General features: G+C 43.7%; 1 protein-coding gene across 1 annotated transcript in view; it reads right to left on the bottom strand.

The window, feature by feature from the left end:
- Positions 1–1,014: 1,014 nt before the first annotated feature.
- Positions 1,015–22,735, bottom strand: part of LOC311105136 (ecto-NOX disulfide-thiol exchanger 2-like) — a gene marked incomplete at its 3' end in the record, with an annotated part of 419,761 nt that continues 398,040 nt past the window's right edge. Inside the window, exons 14-16 of the mRNA XM_084147162.1 lie at positions 21,774–21,882; positions 9,524–9,609; positions 1,015–1,146 (exon numbers count right to left, since the gene is read on the bottom strand). Coding sequence (XP_084003288.1) covers positions 1,015–1,146; positions 9,524–9,609; positions 21,774–21,882 — 327 coding nt within the window. The remainder of the gene's footprint in view (positions 1,147–9,523; positions 9,610–21,773; positions 21,883–22,735) is intronic.

Raw genomic sequence — 22,735 nt, 5'->3', positions numbered from 1 at the left:
ACGTGGTGCACATATCTGCACATATGTGACATTGAATGCAATTTTAGGGACCACTTTTGTCTCGTGAGCGCTACTTCAGAACTACTGGCTAAAATATATACAAAGTACTGGAGAATCCCTTTAAGACCTTTTCTGGTAGATGTTTTGTAAAACCCCTTTTCCGTCCGTTTGACCAGAAATCAAAGCCTTTGCCTATTCCTAATATTTAGGATAGAAAATGGTTGAAAAATGTATACTGTATATGGCTCATTTGACACCAGATTTGACATGCTCCAATGAACTTCACATGTTGGTGCTAATGGATCCTTTTACATGGAAATGCCCCATACATAAAGTATGGAAATATATTAATTGTATTTATAGAATTGTACAAACAAGGAACAAAAAGAGAGAAGTGAGAAAGGGAAGGAGGGTTGGAGGTTGAAAGTTTACAGCAGACCCTGATAACCTTCAAGGGGCGCGTTCAGCAGGACACAACATTTTGGAATGTTCAGATATAAATATTTAATATAGAACATACATGCCTCTCCGACATGTAGACCAAGGAATCATGTTGGCTCTATTCATGGCATTTCTATCTGCAACGTTCGACAATGTTTGGCAACTGAACGTGGCCCTGACTGAGTGACAGCAGAGTTAACCAATTAGGCTCTGAGAACAGTCCGGCCCAACCATATGACAGACAAACAGCTAATCCCCTGGCACCTTGGGACTGATACTTCTCTGGGACTCCCAGTGCTGTTCTATCCCATAAGGCTTTGCAGAGTTGGGCGCAGAGCAGTGTGGCGTTGGAGGTGTTGTAGAGGTCTCTGTCACCCTGGAGACAAGTCACCCTCTCCGTCACCCATACAGAGAGGCTGTTTCCTCAGTGTCCCAGCCTGAAATCTATGCTGTTTCTTCTGTGTCCTCATAATGCAGCCTGAGCTCTATGCTCTCCTGTGTCTCCTTAATGTTCTCTGTGTCCCCGTAATGTCCTCTGTGGCCCCATAATGTCCTCCATGTCCCTGTAATGCTCTATGTGGTCTTGATGCCCTCGAAGCCACAGAACTTCCAGCGTTTCTCCAGGCTGGCACCCACCCCTGTCAGCTCCTGTCTGAAGGTACAGGGCAGCTGACCCAGTAGAGCCCCCACCTCCCCTGTGTTTATCTGAAACACACAGACAGACACACTCAATGTAAATACACAGATTTCACACACAGGATATATCATCTTATGAGCAAACACATATTGTAGTGAGCTAGATTGGTAAAACCCTGTCAGTATGTATGAAGCACTATCATGAAGTGTATCATCATTGACTATGTGGTAGCGCATCATGGACATAGTAGACATGTAGAGAGTATTGTTGTTAGTGGTGAATCCAGCCAGTAATGTTGACAAAGCTCTGTGAGCTTGTTGTGTGGTGTTACAGAGAGGCAGTGTGGGAACAAACACACCCTCAGGCCTATGAGTGGAAAAGCCAAAAGGGGAGCAAAGTTTTGTTCTCCATCTGCGTGTGACAATGAGTCAGTGTGTTGATGAGCGCAGAGGTTTTAATGAGCTGGCGGTGAGAGTGGTCATACAATATATACGAGGGCCTCACAAACAGTGGGTATTCATCTGAGGGCCTCCTGGCTGAGCTTGCATTAAGAGTGGTTATATGTCTGAGGGCTTCCTGGCGGAGCTGGCAGTGAGTGTGGTGGAGGTGGCATTGAGTGCTGATTGTAAGTCTGTCTGAAGGTATCCTTGTGAAGGTGGGGGTAAGAGTGATCATAATATCCAAGAGCCTTCTGGTGGAGAAGGCACTGAAAATGGTCCTATATATGAAGGCATATGTCCAAGTAACTACAGTATGTAGAGTGCAACCCACCTCTGTGAGGAGGCTCTCATATACTTTATACTGTATATACAGGTAATTGACAAAATAAAGGCAACACCAACATAGTGTCTTAATAGGGTGTTGGGCCAGAACAGCTTCAATGCACCTTGGCATAGATTCTACACGCGTCTGGAACTCTATTGGAGGGATGCGATACCATTCTTCCAAGAGAAATTCCATAATTTTGTGTTTTGTTGATGGTGGTGGAAAACGCTGTCCCAGGCGCCGCTCCAGAATCTCCCGTAAGTGTTCAATTGGGTTGAGCTCTGTTGACTGAGACGGCCATGGCATATGGTTTACAGTGCCTTGCAAAAGTATTCATCCCCCTTGACGTTTTTCCTATTTTGTTGCAATACAACCTGTAATTTTAATGGATTTTTACTTGGATTTCATGTAAAGGACATACACAATAATCCAAATTGGTTAAGTGAAAAGAAAAAAATAACTTGTTTCAAAAAATTATACAAAATTATTACAGTTTTTCTCAATTGCTAAAACACTAAACCCTATTGTCTGAACCAAATGCTCAGTTGCCTGAACCCACTGATTGAATCAATCACTCTTTTGGCAAAACCATAAGCACTTTTCACCTGTTTAGACATAACTTGCCAACACATTTTCATTGTGATGCACCCGTGCTGCATAATGGTGAGCACAGGTGACAAAAGTCAAACACAATTAGAGCACAGGTGTCACCACTTGAACACAACAACTCAAAATTGATCACACTTGTGGCTAATGATGTGAGGGAACATATACAGTAAGCCAGTTCAGAGAGCACTGGTTTGTGAGGCCCTACAATGGATAGAAATCTGAGAGGAAGAGTTCGTGTGAGAGGAGGTCGAGGTGGTCGAGGTGGTCAGCGAAGACAAAGAACAGTAATATCTGATGAAATCAGAGCTACTGTGATTGACCATGTTCTTGTCCATGGTATGAGCATGAGGGAGGCTGGACAAAGGGTACAACCAAACATCAGTAGATTCACTGTGTCCACCATAATCTGAAGATTTAGAGAAGAGAACAGGTAATTACCTTTTTTTGACATTATAGTACAGTATGTAAATGTTAACAGCAATTACTGTATGACATACTATATACTGTACCACAGTATACTGTAAGTAAATATATGTTTCAGTACATCACTGTACCAATGTACTGTAGTATTGTAATGGAGGGTTGGTCTAACTGTTTGTAGGCCTAGTATTCCATGTATATTTTTTGTAACTCCATGTTCTCTTTTTGTAGAATTGAAAGACTGCCACATGGGTGTGGGAGGACAGGTATGTTCTCCCCACACCAAGAGACCCTAATTGTTGATATGGTCCATGAGAACAATGCCATTAAACTGAGCGAAATTCAGCAGAAGATCATTGAGGACCATTTACATTTTGAGGGTATCAACAGTGTCAGCCTCTCTACTGTTGATCGTGTCCTCAAGCGCAACAGACTGCGCATGAAACAGCTATACAGAGTGCCCTTTGATCGCAACTCAGACAGAGTCAAAGAGCAAAGATTCCAGTATGTACAGGTTGGCATATATCCAGACACATTCAATGTTGATTACTCTAAGTAGTGATTTACTGTAGTGGCCTAAATCACTTTTTCAGTATCACTAACAAAACTATATCTATTTCTACAGAGGGTTTTTCAACTGGATGCAATGGAAAGACCCCATCAATACATCTACATGGATGAAGCTGGGTTTAATCTCACCAAAAGGAGAAGGAGAGGCCGTAATGTGATTGGCCATCGGGCCATTGTTGGTGTTCCTGGGCAGCGTGGTGGCAATGTCACATTATGTGCTGCCATCAGCAATCATGGGGTTGTCCACCATCATGCCAACCTGGGGCCCTACAACACTCACCCGCTCCTCATTTTCCTCAATCACATGCGAGATGCTTTGTTAGGGCAGCAGGATGAGCATCCCATCTATGTTGTTGTTTGGGACAATGTGAGTTTTCACAGAGCCCTCCAGGTTAGAGAGTGGTACAATATGAACCAAGGTTTTATCAATCTTTGCCTTCCACCGTACTCCCCTTTCCTAAACCCCATTGAGGAATTCTTCTCCTCATGGCGGTGGAAGGTATATGAACGCCAACCTTACACCAGGGTAAATCTCCTGCAAGCCATGGGACTTGCCTGTGGTGACATAGGTGTGGAGGCATGCCAAGCCTGGATACGGCATGCCAGGGTTTTTTTCCCCCATTGCCTGGCCAGACAAAATGTGGCCTGTGATGTGGATGAAGTCCTGTGGCCTGACCCAGTACGGAGACATGATGCTGTGGCTGAGTAATGCACTTATTTGTATATTTTTGTACTTTATTTTTACATGGGCTTACTGTACACAAGTGGCAAACACATAAGATTTCTGTTTGTTTTTACAAGTGCTACATGTAAATGCACAAGATTTCTGTTTTGTCTTTTTGTACAAGTGCTAAATGCACAGTTTTTTTTTGTTTTGCAACATGCATTTAGCCTACAGTGAACAATAAACATTTATTTCTCCAGCTTCATGTCCTGCGCATTGTGTTTTCTATTTTTCTACGTAGTGTTTAGTGACTGTTCAGTAGTGTTTTTTATTTTGATTGACTCGGGGCACGATTTGACAACATAGTTCAGTTTTGAGCACAGATTGAACTGTTTTGAGGTGAAAGTTTGGTTTTGCAAGAAGAGTCTGAGGTTTTGTGAATGTAGCTTGAAAATTTGGTTTTGTGTTCACAGTTAAGAGAAAAGGAGATCAGCTTTCAAGAAATGTGTCTTAGCAATCGAGAAAAACTGTAACGGAAAAGTGGTGCGTGCATATGTATTCACCCCCTTTGCTATGAAGCCCCTAAATAAGATCTGGTGCAACCAATTATCTTCGGAAGTCACATAATTTGTTAAATAAAGTCCACCTGTGTGCAATCTAAGTGTCACATGATCTGTCAAATGATCTCAGTATATATACACCTGTTCTGAAAGGCCCCAGAGTCTGCAACACCACTAAGCAAGGGGCACCACCAAGCAAGCAGCACCATGAAGACCAAGGAGCTCTCCAAACAGGTCAGGGACAAAGTTGTGGAGAAGTACAGATCAGGGTTGGGTTATAAAAAAATATCAGAAACATTGAACATCCCAAGGAGCACCATTAAATCCATTATTAAAACATTGAAAGAATATGGCACCACAACAAACCTGCCAAGAGAGGGTCGCCCACCAAAACTCACGGACCAGGCAAGGAGGGCATTAATCAGAGAGGCAACAAAGAGACCAAAGATAACCCTGAAGGAGCTGCAAAGCTCCACAGCGGATATGTCTGGTGCAAACCCAACACCTCTCATCACCTCGAGAACACCATCCCCACAGTGAAGCATGGTGGTGGCAGCATAATGCTGTGCGGTTGTTTTTCATCGGCAGGTACTGGGAAACTGGTCAGAATTGAAGGAATGATGGATAATGCTAAATACAGGGAAATTCTTGAGGGAAACCTGTTTCAGTCTTCCAGAGATTTGAGACTGGGATGGAGGTTCACCTTCCAGCAGGACAATGACCCTTAGCATACTGCTAAAGCAACACTCGAGTGGTTTAAGGGGAAACATTTAAATGTCTTGGAATGGCCTAGTCAAAGCCCAGACCTCAATCCAATTGAGAATATGTGGTATGACTTAAAGATTGCTGTACACCAGCGTAACCCATCCAACTTGAAGGAGCTGGAGCAGTTTTGCCTTGAAGAATGGGCAAAAATCTGTTTTTTTTGTCTTATTTCTTGTTTGCTTCACAATAAAAAATATTTTGCATCTTCAAAGTGGTAGGCATGTTGTGTAAATCAAATGATACAAACCCCCCAAAAATCCATTTTAATTCCAGGTTGTAAGGCAACAAAATAGGAAAAATGCCAAGGGGGGTGAATACTTTCGCAAGCCACTGTACATCATTGTCATGCTTATCAAACCATTCAGTGACCACTCGTGCCCTGTAGATGGGGGCATTGTCATCCCATTGGGGCATAGCCATGGTTGCCAAAATAATGGCCTAACCAGCACTTTTATACATGACCCTAAGCCTGATGGGATGTTAATTGCTTACAGTTTTTTCTGATTGGTTAAGCACATTTTTTGTAACTATTGGCTATTTTTGCAAAACTCTACACACAAATAAGAAAACCTTTCACCTAATTATCAAAACATTGTAGTTCTCTTGCAAAAGCGAACACAGCTAGATTAACTCTTCACACCTTCTTAAAAATGGTGTTTTCGTATCAAACAGTAAACACAAGCCATCATCTACTAAGCACACGATGTGCCAACTACACACTGATGGTATGAATACAAAACACATCTGGCTTTTGCTTTCTCTGTGTACAGATGTCAATTTGAGGTCATACTTTTGTCATAGTGTCATGTAAACATACAAGGATCCAAACTTCAAGTATTGGTGTTTATTCACACTCATCAAAACCAAGACAAAGTCAGAACACAAAATAGTAATTTCACAAAAAAAAAGAAAAACAATCAGCCTACATCATGTCGTCTTTCTGGGTCCGGCCACAAAATTTCGTCCACATCGCATGCGATATCCTCCAGTCCAAGGCACCGGGGAAAATATCTCCTTGAATGCGGTATCCAGGCCTGACATGATGCCTGGTCAATATCTCCACATGCCTCCTCCATTGCCTGTAAAAGGGCTACCTGTTGATGAGGATGACGGTCGTACACTTTCCAGCGCCAGGCAGAGAAGAACTCCTCGATGGGATTTAAGAATGGAGAGTATGGAGGGAGGTTGAGTGCCATGAAGAATGGGTGGTCTGTAAACCAGTTGCGGACCAAAGCAGCCCTATGGAAACTAACATTGTCCCATATGATGACATATCGGGTATGCTCTGGTCTCTGAACAGTGAGCATGTCATGTAAGGTGTCCAGGAATGCAATAATGTGTGCAGTGTTGTATGGGCCTAAGGTTGCATGATGGTGAACAACACCATTTTGGCTTATAGCTGCACACATGGTTATGTTACCACCACGTTGTCCTGGGACATTGATGATGGCACGGTGTCCAATAATGTTCCTGCCACGTCTCCTGGTTTTACTGAGGTTAAAACCGGCCTCATCTACAAAAAGTAGCTCATGTCCCATGGCATCTGCTTCTAGTTCCATCTCTGGACAAGACAAAACAAATGCAACACATCAGGCCCATGCACAGCACTACAGTATGCACTTCCAAATTCAGAACCAATGACACTATAGCTTACCTGCACATAGTCATATCGCAGTTGCTTTACACGTTCTGTGTTTCTCTCGAAAGGAACTCTGTAAATTTGCTTCATTCTTATTCTGTGGCGCGCAAGTACACGACCTAGTGCAGAAATACTTACACTGTGTATATTTTGAAAGATGGTGTCATTATCAATTATGCGCTGCTGTATTTCGCGCAGTCTTATTGCATTATTGGCAATCACCATGTTCACTATACGGGTCTCTTGCTCTGGAGTGAACATTCTTCCTCTGCCCCCAACATCTGGAATTCTAGCAATTCTGTAAAGTAACAATTTCAGTATTTTTGCATGTATGGTACTGTTGTGTTTCACATTAGAGTATGGCAGTGCTACAAAGTAGTTACCGATTCTCATTTCGAAATGTCCTAATGATGCTTGCCACAGTGTAGCGGCTCAAATTAGGCTGAACCCGTTGGCCAGCTTCCCTCAGGGTCATCCCATGGTTGATGACATGGTCCACTATTGTAGCTCTGATGTCATCAGTTATTCTATTTCTTACTCTTCTTACCCTTCCTCTTTCCCCTCCTCGTCCTCTTCTTGCTCCTCCTTGTCCTCTTCCTCTAACTTCCTCTAACCCTCTCGCTTCTTCAACTCCACGTCCTCTTCCTCCAACTTTTTCAACTCCACGTCCTCTCCCTCGGCCTCCTCTGATTCTCACTCTTCTCCCTCTTACTGCTCCTTCCATTGTACTCCACACAGACAGCTTACCTGTGGCTTATTTATAGTGCTTAGGCTGATTGCAAAGTGAACTAATTATCTACAACAGTTTTCACATGTGCAAGTGTGCCAGACAGTTGGCAAAATAGTGTTAATGATAGCCATACATGTGTATAATTTTGCTAGGAGTGTGTTGGAAATTTGGTAATTGAGTGTAAGCAGTGAGTTGTGTTTAAAGTTCTGCAAAAAGAGTGTTGTGCAGTGAATTGTGCCTACAGTTTTGCAAAGTGTGTGTTACAAAATTGTAAACTGAGTGCAAAGCAGTGTTTGTGCTTTTAGTTTTGCAAACTCAGTGAGTGGTTTTGCTATACGTTATAATAGTTTTAGAAATTGTGCTACAAGAATCACGATTAGCGCTTAAGCATTCAGAAAAAACTGTAATAAACTTAGGAACAACACCAGTGTGGAAGCACCTGATTTTAATATACTTTGATTCCCTAATTTACTCAAGTGTTTCCATTATTTTGGCAGCTACCTGTAGGAACTTAATTTGATGACTCTTTTGTAGATGAGAATGTTCCTACATAGCAAGAAATGTGTAGTGTATTCAAGGTTTAAAAAGGCATCTAAAGTTTGACATTTTTACTTTAAAATGTTAGTCTTGATTTGCCCTAACGTAAAATGTATCAACCCCTACAAAAAAATATCCATGAATTATAATCCACATAATATTCACATTTCCTGTTCCTGCAGGATTATTTTCCTGCTGTTGCAAACAGACTCAGATTAAGGCAATGATAGTGTATGAGGGCCTCCTCGTGGACGTGGATGAGAGAAAATAAGAGAATCTGACAGACAAGAGCAGAGGAGAGCTGAGAACCCAGGGAGGTGGCTGAGGAGTCCGACATGTGGAGAAGCGTCAGAATAAATGAAACAGCTCTGCTCCATCCGGGAGAGACAGGAACGATCCAGATCTAATAGGTCTCAGTGTCCAAGGAAATTACACTCAGACATTTCCTCAAGAGCACTGGGAGATAGTGTGAGATATCCTATATTAATGTCTATTGTACCGTAGCTATGGGAGATACAAGGAAATAGTATGTACTGTATCTGGAGAGAGTGAGTGAGAGGAAAGTTAACCTAAGGCTTGCCTTAGCGTCAACCCCAACTCGAAGCTGAAGCTGAGCCTGCATGAAGGGCCTGAAATTAGGTGAGACCGCTCTGACTGCACGAGAAGAATGCCTGCATGATGGGGCTCTGTCTGCTCTGCACTCGGGGATTCAAGGCTGACTGTGCCAGAAGGATAAAACTGTGCGGTGGGGCTCTGGCATACATCAGGCCCATATGTCAACCCAGTGGGTATGCTTAATCCACATGGTACGTGTGTTGGAGCAAGAAGACAGGACAGCTCTGTGTGTGTGTATGTTGGAGCGAGAAGACAGGACAGCTCTGTGTGTGTGTATGTTGGAGCGAGAAGACAGGACAGCTCTGTGTGTGCATGTTGGAGCGAGAAGACAGGACAGCACTGTGTGCGTTTGTGTGTGTGTGTGTGCATTGCAGCAAAGTGCCAGGATGCCTCTATTGCTTAGCTTGTTGAGGATGTAGTTTGTGTAAGAAAGTAGTGTTTGTAAGAGTGTGTTGGATCGGGGTGCACCTGCTGCTCATCTCGCTGTGTGTGTGCGTGCGTGTGTGTCATTTGTGTGGTGTGTGTGTGTCAGTGTCATCAGTGTGTGTGTGTGTGTGTGTGCAGGCAGTACCTTGGTGTTCAGCCGCTGTAGGTAGGAGCAGATGTACTCTATGCTGGCTCCAAACGGGTGGACATGGAGGAAAGTAGAGATGATCCCTGAGGAAGGAGAAACAGATACTGTACCTCAAAAACAGCTTTTTAACATATGGTTTATTAGCCCATAACTACTACCCTATAATCATAAGGCATATGTACAAACACCTCAATTCAGTCTGAGCATTGATTTACCCATCTGTCCAACATGAAAGCCAACGAGATCATGCCATCCAGTAGACATGGGTCTTTCTATGAACTAGGGTACAAGTGAGCATTTCTTGTAGTGGACAACTGTTTGAAGCTGTTACAAAGTCATTAATAATAATTTGCCTTTTTTTTTCATGTGAATACATTAAGATATAAAGGGAGAACATAGCTAAATTCAATATAATGAATGCGTTGAATCAAAACCTATGTTTAACCCCTGTAAGCCTAAGCGGTTGTTTTAATTGTTTTAAGATGGTTTAGCTATTTGATTTAGAATTTTTGGACCCCTTTAGGCATCTTTTTATTTAATTTAAAATTTGATAAAATATGTAATTTGACCTTTACTACTATAGCCCTGAGAAATGCATTGAATAACACATTCATAAACGTAAAAAAAGACAGTCAAAAAATAAATCATAAGAAACAAGTTTTTGAAGTGTCTGTCCTATATCTAGGATAATAATAATATAATAGTTTTTTGGGGTAGGCACAAAACTACCTTCATGCTTCCATAACAATGTTTAAACCGTTACCGGTTACCTTCAGAAGAGTCCTGTCCCATAGTGTGGTCACATTAGTTTGTAGCCCAAACGGTTTGGATGCTACAAACAGAAGTTGGCACATCGACGTTACCGACTTCAGACGAGTCCCCTGACACTTGTGGGGGTCTTAGGTCAAGCCATTCGGATGCTACAGACGTTGTTTAACAAACATCGCTCTAGCTCTGTCACTTTTCACAGCAGACGTGGAAGTGTGACACTGGTGGATGCGGTGGATTGAGACGCATCCAATGATATCTCTAGCTTTTTTTGTTATGTAACTTAGATTGATGCACCTGTGCTTCAATCAACTCTAGGGGGTTTTAAACCCTTTCTCATGATTGGAGTCTTCACAGATTCTGAAAAAAATCATGTGACATAAAACACTACCTTTCTTTCCTTACATTTATGATACTGTTGTTTGTTGTTATATCCTATACTAAGCATTAAACAATTGAATTATACATTGACCTTGATATTGCTGTCTGACTTTTTTGTATGGAAATCTCGGAAGTGTACTGTAACCTTGTAACATTTCGTGTCTCCCTATGTTACGGTGTGAAAACAGTTTTCATGGGCACACATATCCAAAATAATATACAGTTGAAGTCGGAAGTTTACATACACCTTAGCCAAATACATTTAAACTCAGTTTTTCACATTTCCTGACATTTAATCCTAGTAAAAATTCCCTGTCTTAGGTCAGTTAGGATCACCACTTTATTTTAAGAATGTGAAATGTCAGAATAATAGTAGAGAGAATGATTTATTTCAGCTTTTATTTCTTTCATCACATTCCCAGTGGGTCAGAAGTTTACATATACTCAATTAGTATTTGGTAGCATTGCCTTTAAATTGTTTAACTTGGGTCAAATGTTTCGGGTAGCCTTCCACAAGCTTCCCACAATAAGTTGGGTGAATTTTGGCCCATTCCTCCTGACAGAGCTGGTGTAACTGAGTCAGGTTTGTAGGCCTCCTTGCTCGCACACGCTTTTTCAGTTCTGCCCACAAATGTTCTATAGGATTGAGGTCAGGGCTTTGTGATGGACACTCCAATACCTTGACTTAGTTTTCCTTAAGCCATTTTGCCACAACTTTGTAAGTATGCTTGGGGTCATTGTCCATTTGGAAGACCCATTTGCAACCAAGCTTTAACTTCCTGACTGATGTCTTGAGATGTTGCTTCAATATAATGCCATCTATTTTGTGAAGTGCACCAGTCCCTCCTGCAGCAAAGCACCCCCACAGTATGATGCTGGCATCCCTGTACTTCACGGTTGGGATGGTGTTCTTCGGCTTGCAAGCGTTTCCCTTTTTCCTCCAAACATAACGATGGTCATTATGGCCAAACAGTTCTATTTTTGTTTCATCAGACCAGCGGACATTTGGTACCAAAAAGTACGATCTTTGTCCCCATGTGCAGTTGCAAACCATAGTCTGGCTTTTTTTATGGTGGTTTTGGAGAAGTGGCTTCTTCCTTGCTGAGCGGCCTTTCAGGTTATGTCGATATAGGACTTGTTTTTCTGTGGATATGCAGTGGGGGAAAAAAGTATTTAGTCAGCCACCAATTGTGCAAGTTCCTCCACTGGTGCGAGTAGCAGGAACGGGCCGGACCGGACTGCGAGGCGGACTGGAGGTCTGGAGCGGAGAGGTGGCACAACCCGTCCTGGCTGGCTGCCCACTTTCGCACTACACGTGCGGGGCGCTGGCACAGGACGCACTGGGCTGTGCACACGCACTGGCGATACAGCTCGTAGAACTGGCGCAGGATACGATACGCGGGACCGAGGAGGCGTACTGGAGACCAGGAGCGTTGAGCCGGCACACCTCGTCCTGGCTGGATGCCCATCTTCGCACGGCACGTGCGTGGTGCTAGCACAGGACGCACTGGGCTGTGCACGCGTACTGGCGATACAGTACGTAGCTCCGCATAACACGGAGCCTGCCCAGTCACACGCCTCCTCGCGTGAGTACGGGGAGTTGGCTCTGCTCTAACACTAGGCTCCGCCAACCACCCTTTTAGCCCCCCCCAAAAAAATATTGGGTCTGTCTCTCGGGCTTCTTCCTCGGCCGGCGCCTTCCGCTTTGCCGCTGCTCCTCTCTATACCGCGCCTCCACTGTCTCCTCCCAAGGACGGTGATCCATCCCGGCCTGAATCTCCTCCCAAGTCCAGGATCCCTTACCGTCCAGGATCTCCTCCCAGGTCCAGGCTGTCTGCACCTGGACACGCTGCTTGGTCCTCGTTTGGTGGGATCTTCTGTCATAATCGCTGATGAACGGGACGGACCAGGGCGCAGCGTGATATGCGTACATGTTTATTTTAATGAATAAACAACCGACAAAGCAATAAACAAACGAAACGTTAAGTCCAAGGCAGCACAACACAACATACCTTACACGGAACAAGATCCCACAACCCACTAGTGCCAATAGGCTGCCTAAGTATGGTCCCCAATCAGAGACAACGAGCTACAGCTGCCTCTGATTGGGAACCACCCCGGCCAACATAGAAATACACATAATAGATCTAAACATAGAAAATACAACATAGAAAATCACACCCTGACTCAACAAATAAGAGTCCCCAGAGTCAGGGCGTGACAATGTCCTAACCGACTTGCCAAAACTATAGTTTGTTAACAAGAAATTTGTGAAGTGGTTGAAAAATGAGTTTTAATGACTCCAACCTAAGTGTATGTAAACTTCTGACTTCAACTGTATGTGATTGCAATATCCAATGCTTCAAACAGAAAGAGAAACTTGAATATGATTAATATAACAAAAATTGATTCTGTCATTAACGGGAATCTTCAATAATTACTCATAATAGTTGTTTGATGCGCGTTTGATGTCTAGCTGTTGAGTAACGTGGAGACTTTATCGTGCAACATCAGCTGATTCAGGAAAGGATTTTCTGAATGACAGTCAAGTGATAAAGAGCTTGCGTGATACTGCATGCGATTTAACAACAAGTGCGGGAATTAATGTTGATCTCGAGGATTGACCGAACATTTTGGTGTCTATGTTGTCAAGGCGGTCAAGATAATTAGCCTACTTAATGGACAACATTAAGTCAAGATTCCTGAAGTAAGATTACGGTCCGTATACGTTTTGATCGTTTGTTTTCCCAGTTAAAATGGAGCAATCGGGAATGTGATAATTGCCTATTTATTTGTTTTTGAATAGAAATGAAAAAATACAAAACTTGCTTGTTTTTGCATTTAAAACCAAAAATCTACTTGATATTTCGATGTTCAAATGTGGGTGGGGTTAAATGTGGAATGTTTGGCCAAGTGCACAGCCAACACTTCCTGTCCTTTCAAAGTAGGAGGTCACCCTTCTAACTCCAATATATGACTATTAATTAATAGCTTCCCATACCATGCCACAGTGCCAAGATAATGTACAATTTCTGGATAAGATTTAGTGTGTATTGACTTATTAATGAACTGCTGTTACTGTAAATGGTTAGCTGACTGATATATCCTAGTTACCTAGCTAACCATTAGTAATCTTATTAAATGATGCTATACAGCAAAAACAACAGTATCTCAATTTGTATTTGTCACATGCGCCAAATACAACAGGGGCAATGCAAATAGTCTGGGTAGCTATTTGATTAGATGTTCAGGAGTCTTACGGCTTGGGGGTAGAAGCTGTTTAGAAGCTTCTTGGACCTAGACTTGGCACTCCGGTACCGCTTGCCGTGCGGTAGCAGAGAGAACAGTCTATGAATATGGTGGCTGGAGTCTTTGACCATTTTTAGGGCCTTCCTCTGACGCCGCCTGGTATAGAGGTCCTGGATGGCAGGAAGCTTGGCCCCAGTGATGTACTGGGCCGTACGCAGTACCCTCTAGTGCCTTGCGGTCGGAGGCCGAGCAGTTGCCATACCAGGCAGTGATGCAACCAGTCAGGATGCTCTCGATGGTGCAGCTGTAGAACCTTTTGAGGATCTGAGGAACCATGTAAAATCTTTTCAGTCTCCTGAGGGGGAATAGGTTTTGTCGTGCCCTCTTCACGACTGTCTTAGTGTGCTTGGACCATGTTAGTTTGTTGGTGATGTGGACACCAAGGAACTTGAAGCTCTCAACCTGCTCCACTACAGCCCAGTCCATGAGAATGGGGGCGTGCTCGGTCCTCTTCTTTTTCCTGTAGTCCACAATCATCTCCTTTGTCTTGATCACGTTGAGGGAGAGGTTGTTGTCCTGGCACCACAAAGCCAGGTCTCTGACCTCCTCCCTATAGGCTGTCTCGTCGTTGTCGGTGATCAGGCCTACCACTGTTGTGTCATCTGCAAACTTAATGATGGTGTTGGAGTCGTGCGTGGCCATGCAGTCATGAGTGAACAGGGAGTACAGGAGGGGACTGAGCATGCACCCCTGAGGGGCCCCCGTGTTGAGGATCATCGTGGCGGATGTGTTGTTACCTTCCCTTACCACCTGGGGGCGGCCCGTCAGGAAGTCCAGGATCCAGTTGAAGAGGGAGGTGTTTAGTCCCAGGGTCCTTAGCTTAGTGATGAGCTTTGAGGGCACTATGATGTTGAACGCTGAGCTGTGGACAATGAATAGCATTCTCACATATTTGACGAGTACTGAGTATACGAAGAGGCAGGACGCAGATGCAGGAATTAACAAGGTCAAGGTTTACTTAAACAATTACAAAGAGAAATAACAAAGATAGAGTACACGATACGAAGCTAAACAGTCACACACAACATCATACAGAGCAGTCCAGGGCTAAATAGGAGTGGTGATGACATGAGGAGGTGCAGGGGCGCTGGAGGTGATTAGGGTGCGCTGGGTTTCCATTCCGATGTTGCCGAGGTGGTGCGCTCAGACCGGTGGCTCAGTAGACCAGTGAATCAGAGTGCCAGAGGGGAGCAACGGGAGGAGACGTGACAACATAGGTGTTCCTTTTGTCCAGGTGTGAAAGGATAGTGTGGAGCGCTTACTCACATCGGCTACGGAGAACGTGATCACACAGTCGTCCGGAAACAGCTGATGCTCTCATGCATGTTTCAGTGTTACTTGCCTCGAAGCGAGCATAGAAGTAATTTAGCTCATCTGGTAGGCTCGTGTCACTGGGAAGCTCGCGGCTGTGCTTCCCTTTGTAGTCTGTAATAGTTTGCAAGCCCTGCCACATCTGACGAGCGTCGGAGACGGTCTAGTACAATTCGATCTTAGTCCTGTATTGACAATTTGCCTGTTTGATGGTTCGTCGGAGAGCATAGCGGGATTTCTTACAAGCTTCCGGGTTAGAGTCCCGCTCCTTGAAAGCGGCATCTCTATCCTTTAGCTCAGTGCGGATGTTGCCTGTAATCCATGGCTTCTGGTTGGGGTATGTACGTACGGTCACTGTGGGGACGATGTCATCGATGCATTTATTGATGAAGCCAGTGACTGATGTGGTGTACTCCTCAATGCTATCTGAAGAATCCCGAAACATATTCCAGTCTGTGCTAGCAAAACAGTCCCTGAACTTAGCATCTGCTTCTTCTGACCACTTTTTTTATTCACCGAGTCACTGGTGCCTCCTGCTTTAGTTTTTGCTTGTAAGCATGAATCAGGAGGATATAATTATGGTCAGATTTGCCAAATGGAGGGCGAGGGAGAGCTTTGTACACGTCTCTGTGTGTGGAGTAAAGGTAGTCTATAGATTTATTTCCCCTCTGGTTGCACATTTAACATGCTGGTAGAAATGAGGTAAAACGGATTTAAGGTTCCCTGCATTAAAGTCCCCTGCCACTAGGAGCGCCGCCTCTGGATGAGCGTTTTCCTGTTTGCTTATGGCCGTATACAGCTTATTGAGTGTGGTCTTAGTGCCAGCATCGGTTTGTGGTGGTAAATAGACAGCTACGAAGAATATACAACTCTCTTGGTAGATAGTGTGGTCTACAGCTTCTCATGAGATACTCTCCCTCAGACAAGCAAAACCTAGAGACTTCCTTAGATATTGTGCACCAGCTGTTGTTTAAAAATACACATAGACCGCCACCCTTTGTCTTACCAGAGGCTGCTGTTCTATCCTGCCGATACAGTGTATAAGCCGCCCGCTGTGTGTTATTCATGTCGTCGTTCAGCCAAACATAAGATATTACAGTTTTTAATGTCCCGTTCGTAGGATATCTATGTGCTTGTAGTTCATCCACTTTATTTTCCAGCGATTGTACGTTGGCCAATAGTACCGATGGCAAAGGCAGATTAGCCACTCGTCGCCCTCTCCTTACCAGGCATCCCGATCGCCTTCCGCGATATCTCTGTCTCTTTCTCCTGCGAATGACGGGGATGAGGGCCCTGTCGGGTGTCTGGAGCAAATCCCTCTCGTCCGACTCATTAAAGAAAAAGTATTAGTCCAGTTCAAGGTGAGTAATCGCTGTTCTGATGTCCAGAAGCTCTTTTCGGTCATAAAAGATGGTAGCAGCAACATTATGTACAAAATAAGTTACAAACAATCCAAAAAAACTAACAAAACAGCACGGTTGGTTAAGAGCCCATAAAATGGCAGCCATCCCCTCCTGCGCCATTATCATAAACGTATTGATGAAGCCAGTGACTGATGTGGTGTACTCCTCAATGTCATCGGAAGAATCCCGGAACATATTCCAGTCTGTGCTAGCAAAACAGTCCTGTAGCTTAGCCTCTGCATCATCTGAGCTACGAAAAATATAGATGAAAACTCTCTTGGTAAATAGTGTGGTCTACAGCTTATCATGAGATACTCCTGTAGCTCAGTTGGTAGAGCATGGCGCTTGCAACGCAAGGGTTGTGGGTTCGTTTCCCACAGGGGGCCAGTATGATTGTAAGTCGCTCTGGATAAGAGCGTCTGCTAAATGACTAAAATGTAAAAAAAATACTCTACCTCAGTACGAGGTGAATAATCGCTGTCCTGATATCCAGAAGCTCTTCTTGGTCATAAGAGACGGTGGCAGAAATATTATGTACAAAATAAGTTACAAATAACACGAAAAAACACACACAATAGCACAATTGGTTAGGAGCCCATAAAACGGCAGCCATCTCCTCTGGCGCCATTCTATTGCTAGACTAGATACATGCCCAAGCTATAGTTAGTCAGTGGTTGCACATCTAACTAGCTGGAATGAAGCAAGGGTGTGTAAATACAGTAAACATGTAAATATGTCATTTCACTCCAACTACCCAGACCTGTCTGATCAGCCTGTTAGGGTGCCGTGGTTTGTCCAGTTTACACCTGTGCAAATCTGTGTGTGTATAGCAATGGAATTAAACATCCAACTAATGCCTCAAGTGTGGTGCTGGGTTGAGGGGTCCTGTCCAAAACAACCCCTAGCCCCTACCCCTAGACTATAGAGAGAATTGGACAGGTGTAAGTAATACCGCCAAAACTCCACCAAGCCTATCAGAGGCTAAGGTGGAGCTCTCACCATGTCACCACCCATCAATCCCTCTCAGATCTCCACAAGTGTCTAGACTCTGGGCAGTAGGGGCTAGGGGTTGTTTCTGGACAGGCCATAGGTATTATGGCAGCTCAGTCAGTCAGTCTGGCACTGTCAAAATGTTTTAATAGCTGTCAAATATTTGCTTCCTCTGTCCTTCTGAGAATCTCAATTGCATTTCTGTCACGGATTCTGCCGAGGCTGCTCCTCCTCCTTGCTCGGGCAGGCTTCGGCGTTCGTCATCCCCGGAGTACTAGCTACTGCCGATCGATGTTTCGTTGTTTGTCTTGTTTTGTCTTGAGTAGTTACACCTGTTGTCTATTATGTTTGATTGTATAGCCTATAATTACCCTTGTCTCACGTTTGGTATTTGTGTGTTATTGTTTTGTGTCTAGTCGGTATTCGGCATTGCTGTATTTTCCATATTACGTGTATGGTGTTTTTCCCTCCAGGTTCGGAGGTTTTGTTTTGTGCTTTACATTCAGTAAAGTAAGTCTGCTAGTATCTCTGTGTCCTGCGCTTGTCTTCACTCTCCGCATACACTTCGCACCTTGACAATTTCCTTGATTCTTTACATCCTCACTCCTCGTCTCCTTCCCAAAACCCATTGGATGAGAAGATCAGAGGTCCCTCCCCTCTCACCTTCTTATTCAATGGGTTTTGAGAAGGAGGCGAAGAGAGAGGATGTGGAGAATGAAGGAAATGCAATTGAGATTCTCCCCTTGTGTCCTCCCTTCCACACCTTCCTCTCAAAGCACATTGGGGGAAGAGAGGGAAGGTTCCTCCCCTCGGGCTCCAATGCACTTTCAAGGAGAGTCAAGGAGTGGAGGACAGAGGAAGCAAGAATGTGATGTCTAGTTTACACACACGCACACACTGCTTGAAGAGTTGTATTGATTATAATTATTGGTTATTATTATTGCCAATGATTCTGTTGACAGAACCCATTGTATTATATTATTGTATTACATTATTATATCAACTCTTAAAAATATATAGAAATGCTGTTCTTCTGGAAGGTTTAGTATGGCTATAAATTATAGAGCAGACTAAATCAGAAACAGACCTGGCTACTAGGCATGTGACATTTTGAATGACATGTAGATGTTTTGTTGTTGCTACGAGTTATGGTCTCATTATGCCTATCTAGACTATTATTCCTGTAACTACACATGTGCAATTGCATCGCCCGCAATCACAAGGCTCTCCAGAGGGTGGTGCGGTCTGCCCAACACATTACCAGGGGCAAACTACCCGCCCTCCAGGAAACCTACAGCACCCGATGTCACAGGAAGGCCAAAAAGATGATCAAGGACATCAACAACCCGAGACACTGCCTGTTCACCCCGCTATGATCCAGAAAGCGAGGTAAATACAGGTGCATCAAAGCTGGGACGAGAGACGGAATAACAGCTTCTATCTCAAGGCCATCAGACTGTTAAACATCCATCACTAGCACATTAGAGGATGCTGCCTGTAGACATAGACTAGAAATCACTGGCCACTTTAAGAAATGGAACACGAGCCACTTCAATAATGTTGACATATCTTGCATTACTCATCTCATATGTATATACTGTATTCTATACTATTCTACTGTATCTTAGTCCATGCCGCTCTGACATCGCTCATCCATACAGTGAGGGAAAAAAGTATTTGATCCCCTGCTGATTTTGTATGTTTGCCCACTGACAATGACATGATCAGTCTATAATTTTAATGGTAGGTTTGTTTGAACAGGAGCGACAGAATAACAACAAAAAAATCCAGAAAAACGCATGTCAAAAATGTTATAAATTGATTTGCATTTTAATGAGGGAAATAAGTATTTGACCCCTCTGCAAAACATGACTTAGTACTTGGTGGCAAAACCCTTGTTGGCAATCACAGAGGTCAGACGTTTCTTGCAGTTGGCCACCAGGTTTGCACACATCTCAGGAGGGATTTTGTCCCACTCCTCTTTGCAGATCTTCTCCAAGTCATTAAGGTTTCGAGGCTGACGTATGGCAACTCGAACCTTCAGCTCCCTCCACAGATTTTCTATGGGATTAAGGTCTGGAGACTGGCTAGGCCACTCCAGGACCTTAATGTCCTTCTTCTTGAGGCACTCCTTTGTTGCCTTGGCCGTTTGTTTTGGGTCATTGCCATGCGGGAATACCCATCCACGACCCATTTTCAATGCCCTGGCAGAGGAAGGAGGTTCTCACCCACGATTTGACGATACATGGCCCCGTCCATCGTCCCTTTGATGCGGTGAAGTTGTCATGTCCCCTTAGCAGAAAAACACCCCCAAAGCATAATGTTTCCACCTTCATGTTTGACAGTGGGGATGGTGTCTTGGGGTCATAGGCAGCATTCCTCCTCCTCCAAACACGGCGAGTTGAGTTGATGCCAAAGAGCTCAATTTTGGTCTCAACTGACCAAAACACTTTCACCCAGTTCTCCTCTGAATCATTCAGATGTTCATTGGCAAACTTCAGACGGGCCTGTATATGTGCTTTCTTGAGCAGGGGAACCTTGCGGGCGCTGCAGGATTTCAGTCCTTCACGGCGTAGTGTGTTACCAATTGTTTTCTTGGTGACTATGGTCTCAGCTGCCTTGAGATCATTGACAAGATCCTCCCGTGTAGTTCTGGGCTGATTCCTCACTGTTCTCATGACCATTGCAACTCCACGAGGTGAGATTTTGCATGGAGCCCCAGGCCGAGGGAGATTGACAGTTCTTTTGTGTTTCTTCCATTTGCGAATAATCGCACCAACTGTTGTCACCTTCTCACCAAGCTGCTTGGCGATGATCTTGTAGCCCATTCCAGCCTTGTGTAGGTCTACAATCTTGTCCCTGACATCCTTGGAGAGCTCTTTGGTCTTAGCCATGGTGGAGATTTTGTAATCTGATTGATTGATTGCTTCTGTGGACAGGTGTCTTTTATACAGGTAACAAGCTGAGATTAAGGGCAATCCCTTTAGGAATGTGCTCCTAATCTCAGCTCTTTACCTGTATAAAAGACACCTGGGAGTCAGAAATCTTTCTGATTGAGAGGGGGTGAAATACTTATTTCCCTCATTAAAATGCAAATCAATTGATAACATTTTTGACGTGTTTTTCTGGATTTTGTTGTTGTTATTCTGTCTCTCACTGTTCAAATAAACATACCATTAAAATTATAGACTGATCATTTCTTTGTCAGTGGGCAAACGTACAAAATCAGCAGGGGATCAAATACTTTTTTCCCTCACTGTATGTATATATTCTTAATTCATTCCTTACTTAGATTTGTGTGTATTGGGTATATGTTGTAAAATTGTTAGATATTACTTGTTAGATATTACTGCACTGTCGGAGCTAGAAGCACAAGCATTTCGCTACACCCGCAATAACATCTGTTAAACACGTATGTGACCAATACAATTTGATTCAATTTGATTTGAAGCTGCAAGAACATTTTAAAAATGTGTCCTGATGTCACACATTGGCCCCTTTATTTATAGAAAGACCCACGTAATAAATCAAACTGTAGACTATTGACCTATAGCTAACCTATAGGTAACTAACACCATTCAATTTTAGTGTTGATTCATTCACCCATCTGTCCATCATGAAAGCCAGTGAGAACCTCACAGTCAAGAGACCACTCAATATATATATATATCTGGACTCTTCAAGTGTGCCTGACTTCTCCAAAGCGATCCCAGCTCAATGGAAGACTCTTATTTGAACCATTCAGATTAAGAGAAGTGTTTAATGAGGACTTTGATGCTGCTCTCCACATTAAAGCTTCTCTGATCAGAGCAGCATGGGGTTCTACACATGCACGCAAGCACACACCACACAGCACCAAGGGGTTGAATTAATCCCAACAATAATAACATCTGCTATCAGCTCATTAATATGATCATCCAATACTGATATTCCTAAACCCCTGTGTAATAACATCTTATAGCCCACTGAGGAGCCTGCTCAGAAAACAAACACACACTGATAAACAATGGAGGAGTGATCTTCTCCTCTATAGTTATGTTAATATAACATTATAGTAATGTTGTAGTAATGTTAGATGAACATACCAACTAGCAAGGCCTCTCTCTCAGAGTGAACAAGACTGGGGGGAATCTTCTCTGGGGGCAGACTCTCCATCTCCTGACTGCATGACACCAGTGCTAATGCTGTCGCCTCCTACAGGACAAGTAGAGAAAACCCTGTTAGGCTGGTAGGTGATATATACATATAGATATATATATAAAAAGTATTTAGTCAGCCACCAATTGTGCAAGTTCTCCCACTTAAAAAGATGAGAGAGGCCTGTAATTTTCATCATAGGTACACGTCAACTATGACAGACAAATTGAGATTTTCTTTCTCCAGAAAATCACATTGTAGGATTTTTTATGAATTTATTTGCAAATTATGGTGGAAAATAAGTATTTGATCACCTACAAACAAGCAAGATTTCTGGCTCTCACAGACCTGTAACTTCTTCTTTAAGAGGCTCCTCTGTCCTCCACTCGTTACCTGTATTAATGGCACCTGTTTGAACTTGTTATCAGTATAAAAGACACCTGTCCACAACCTCAAACAGTCACACTCCAAACTCCACTATGGCCAAGACCAAAGAGCTGTCAAAGGACACCAGAAACAAAATTGTAGACCTGCACCAGGCTGGGAAGACTGAATCTGCAATAGGTAAGCAGCTTAGTTTGAAGAAATCAACTGTGGGAGCAATTATTAGGAAATGGAAGACATACAAGAACACTGATAATCTCCCTCGATCTGGGGCTCCACGCAAGATCTCACCCCGTGGGGTCAAAATGATCACAAGAACGGTGAGCAAAAATCCCAGAACCACACGGGGGGACCTAGTGAATGACCTGCAGAGAGCTGGGACCAAAGTAACAAAGCCTGCCATCAGTAACACACTACGCCGCCAGGGACTCAAATCCTGCAGTGCCAGACGTGTCCCCCTGCTTAAGCCAGTACATGTCCAGGCCCGTCTGAAGTTTGCTAGAGTGCATTTGGATGATCCAGAAGA

Source organism: Coregonus lavaretus (assembly GCF_964263955.1).
Source record: "Coregonus lavaretus genome assembly, chromosome: 29".
Lineage (NCBI taxonomy): Eukaryota > Metazoa > Chordata > Actinopteri > Salmoniformes > Salmonidae > Coregonus > Coregonus lavaretus.
This window is presented reverse-complemented; position numbering and strand designations above follow the sequence as displayed.